This window comes from Notothenia coriiceps, unplaced genomic scaffold, assembly GCF_000735185.1.
Source record: "Notothenia coriiceps isolate Sejong01 unplaced genomic scaffold, NC01 NC01_scaffold00035839, whole genome shotgun sequence".
In the NCBI taxonomy this organism is placed as follows: Eukaryota; Metazoa; Chordata; class Actinopteri; order Perciformes; family Nototheniidae; genus Notothenia; species Notothenia coriiceps.
Window position 1 is genome coordinate 785 of NW_011368540.1, and position 3,940 is coordinate 4,724.

The following is a 3,940-nucleotide window of genomic DNA, read 5'->3' on the forward strand; positions in this document are numbered from 1 at the left end:
GTGGGTTAGTGCGCTGATCTTTGAATCCCGTTATCACCTGAATCTCCTCCTAGAGCACCATTATGTTCTTTGTAACCAAATCTCTCTCAGAGGGGCGTGGGGAGGGGCTCCTTATTTTCATCTAAAGTAACAGACAGAGAATCAGCACTTTGGAAACAGGGCTGAAACAGAGGGGATTATGGGTAATGCTGCAATGATCTGGTGTTTCAGCCAATCAGAGACAGGCTCCGGATATATCTGAGACCTGTAATATACTGATGAAAAAAAGTAAAATAGGGGACCATTAATATCCCCTGCAAATAAATCACTAATCGACCACGTGACATTTAGTTACCTAACCCTAACCCTAAATCTACAGGTAGCTGAAATGGACTTGCTCAGTTTAGATTCATATTGATTCCTCAGTGTCTGCAGCAATCATTAAACCTATTTATTTTTAAATTAGCAGAATAACAAGCCTGAACATTTTCTATATGTCTGTAGTTGCACTTTTTTTATGTGCACACACTAACCTACAAGTAATGAAGTTAAGTTTTCATCCTTACAATGAAGGGAAACCACTTCACTGGAAACAAAATGGTTACACATTTTAACAAAATGGTGAAACCGCACTGAACAAAATCTACATGACGCTGTTATGAAAATGCCTCTGCGGAGAGGAAGTTTCATAACAGGGCCTCTTCATCTCAAACGGGTTGATTTGATGTGTTTTTTGCTCTGTTACCAAAATAGCATACCCACAAATACCGAGTCATTATTCCAGGTTATCCCAGGTTACTTGGACTTTTTTCTTTCGTTGGCCGCAATGGGCTTGCATAGAAAAACAAACAGTGTTCAGAGTTCCTTATACTCACCCGGGAGACCAGCCATGGTTTCTTCTGTTCTCAAGTGAACTTCCTGTAGAAGAAAGTGGCTCAATTTAAACATCAGACAGGACATAAATAAAGTCTCCTGCAGTATAATATTGTGTTTTACTGAGCAGGCTCACCCATGTCATGAAAATGAGCTGCAGACACATGGCGGCGCAGACACCTCCAGGTCTCCTGATGTGCTTCTGCTGAGCGCTGCTGGGTGTTGAATCTTTGGAACATGCTGGGTCTAGTGGCGCTATAGGAGACGCCATCATGGGACTGCTCATACGGAGAGAGACGGCGCCTCAGAAGCTCTTTGCCGTGCCGTACGGACCCGGGAGAGGACGGGCATCACTCGTCCCTGTGGCGTTTCGACTGGGGCTGGCTGTCCACATTTCACTCCCTGTGGCGTTTCCTCACACTGAGCGGGGCGGCGACAGGGCGAGAGCTGCCAGAGCCAAGCTTATGCTGGCCTTAGAGCTTCTCGCACAGAGGCGGCAGGAAATCCCATTAAGGGAACCAGACTTGTTCTGGCAGACAAACTTGTGGTAGACCTTTAGAAAGTCCTCGTCGAGCTTCTTCGGGGAGTAAGGGGCACGCACTGATGGCAGGGAGGAGTCCGAGGAAAGGTTCGGCCGGAGCCTGTGGCGACTCTCTGCTGCGGAAGCTGACTGAGGGGAACGCAGCTGTTGGTGGGGGGAAATATGGGGGTCTTGAGGGTGACGCATCCTCAGTGGCACAGTTAGCTTTTGTGGCGGGGTGGACAGTAATCTGGGCTTCGTAGGCTCTCTGGAACAGCTTTCCACAGAATGGCTTCTGGGGCTTCTGGAAAAGGCATGAGGTGATCTGAGGTCGGTCACCCTCCGGGCCTCTAAGGAACTCTTCCTGACAGGAGCACCGTAGATGTCCAGTCTCTCTTGAACAGAGGGGGGGTCCGAAGCATACACAGAGCAGCCGTCAGTCTGCAGTGGGTGTGCAGAAACAGAATGCCTTCTAGACCTGAGAGACGCGTCCAAGGAGGCTCTTGCAGCAGGATAGCAAGGTGGTGAAGGACTGAACGTGTACATGGAGGGCTGTTCTTCAGAGACAGTGAAGGTCTCCTTCAGACAGCGCTGAATAAAAATAAACAAAACATTAAAGATATAATATCAGAATCAGAAACAGGTTTATTACCAGGTAGGTGTACTCGTACGAGGAATTTGACTTGGTGTCGTGGTGCATAAAAACAAGAATTAAAAACACAGGTAGAGAACTAGAAAAATATACAAAATTACTAAAAATATATAGTAAAATATAACAGTATTTACATTGCAATGGAATGAAATATGAAATAAAAATCAGCTGTAATACAAAATAATGTTGTACAGTGCTTTAATGTAATGCAGTCTATGATACGTCAAGACTGAAGTGTTGCAATAAACACAGAGGTCTATTTACCTGAGAGGTGTCTGTGATGCTCTGGGCTGTGTGGGAAGTCATATGAAAGTAATCAAATGAATAAATATACAGTTTACAAAAATCTCTAAATAGCTATTCACGTTTGAGTTATACTTACAGCTTATTGACTCCTCTCTCAACTCTTCCACGCTCTGAGGAGAAGATAAGTGTTTCATTATAAAAGCCGTATATATATATAATGAATATCTGAGTTCAGTGAGGGCGGTGGATGAACTGCCACCTGAATCAGAGGATTGTATTGTGTGCAGAGTATGCTCAAAGCGACCCAAACCTTTGAGTCCAGCTTGGTGAGCTCGATCTTTGACAGCGTAGCGTTCAAGGGCTTCATCGTGCAAGGAGTCAAGACAAAAAAGATTCACAATGAGACCAGGCCACGTGGCAATTCATTATAAACCCCTGACTTTTCACTATTTATTCATCTGTCAGATTTCTTGATTGATAATTTAGTCCAAAAAAAAAAAGAGAAATACCTTATTTTTTTGCAGAAAACTGTACATTTTGATATATGATTTTTACAATTACCCTGTTCAATCATTCATTATTAACAGAGGTGGGAGAAGTACTCACATCTTGCACTTAAGTAAAAGTACCAGAGTGTAGGAATACTCTGTTACAAGTAAAAGTAGAAAAGTATTAGCATCAATATATACTTAAAGTACCAAAAGTAAATTATGCAAATTGTCCCATTTCAAAAATAATATTTATTCTATGTTTTGATTATACTTATTGATGCATTAAAGTCTTTATCACAGTTGTTAAAAGGTGCAATCCCTTTGTTTACTGAGCTTGTCATTTTACTGGAGGTGTCACTAAAGCCTTATTTAAGTGTTGTTTATATTTCACATCATTAACCCAAATCTTCAAAGTGACTAAAGGGGTTAAATAATTGTAGTGGAGTAGTACAAAGTAGCAAAACATTGAAAAAGTCAAGTAAAGTACACATATCTCACAATTCTACTTATGTAAAGTACTTGAGTACATGTACAGCTCTGATTATTAAATGCGTTTGTGATCAATATGATTTATTTTTATGGATATGAAATGTACCTACAAATAAAATGAACTGCATTAGCGTTAAAGTGAGTTCAAGCTAACGTCAGCTTTGCTACGTCATGTTAACAGCCGATGGCTAGCCTCCTCACCTTGTCTATGATTCGTCCCAGAGACATTTTGTAGTGAACTTTATTAACAGAGAATCCTTGGCTGAACAACTCGTCCGTGTTATTTTGAAATCCCGTTATCTTGATGTTGATGGATAGTGAAAGCAGCAAGTAGGCCTATAGCTTATGAAAAAAGCGCTCCTCCAATTACCCCAACTATTCCGCAAATTTGACCAACCACCTTAGTCCCTAGATGCTTCATCATGATGACGTAGGCTCACTTCCTTGTAAACAGAGGCCCAATCCCAAACCACGCCCTACACACTCCCCCTCCGTGACGGAGTGAACTCCGTGGAGTGACACATGAGGCTCCCTCCTGTCAGATGGAGGCTTTGGGACAAACTCCCCTCTCTCCGGCAGAAACAGGAAAGGCCGTAACTGTATGTAACAACGGTTTCAAATCAGCATCTCTTTGACAAAAAATGTAAATTAATAACTCAAATAAAACTCCAAACATCTTTCATTGTGGTG

At 42.3% G+C, this 3,940-nt stretch overlaps 1 protein-coding gene across 1 annotated transcript; it reads right to left on the reverse strand.

Annotated features, from left to right (window-relative positions):
- Nucleotides 1–253: 253 nt before the first annotated feature.
- Nucleotides 254–3,653, reverse strand: LOC104963226 (uncharacterized). Its single transcript, XM_010791792.1, has 6 exons — nt 3,452–3,653; nt 2,581–2,631; nt 2,407–2,440; nt 2,289–2,314; nt 989–1,963; nt 254–897 (listed from the first exon to the last, which is right to left on the reverse strand). Exons 1-5 carry the CDS (start codon nt 3,476–3,478, stop codon nt 1,268–1,270), a joined length of 834 nt encoding a protein of 277 aa, XP_010790094.1. The 5' UTR covers nt 3,479–3,653; the 3' UTR covers nt 254–897; nt 989–1,267.
- Between the last annotated feature and the right edge of the window lie 287 nt (nt 3,654–3,940).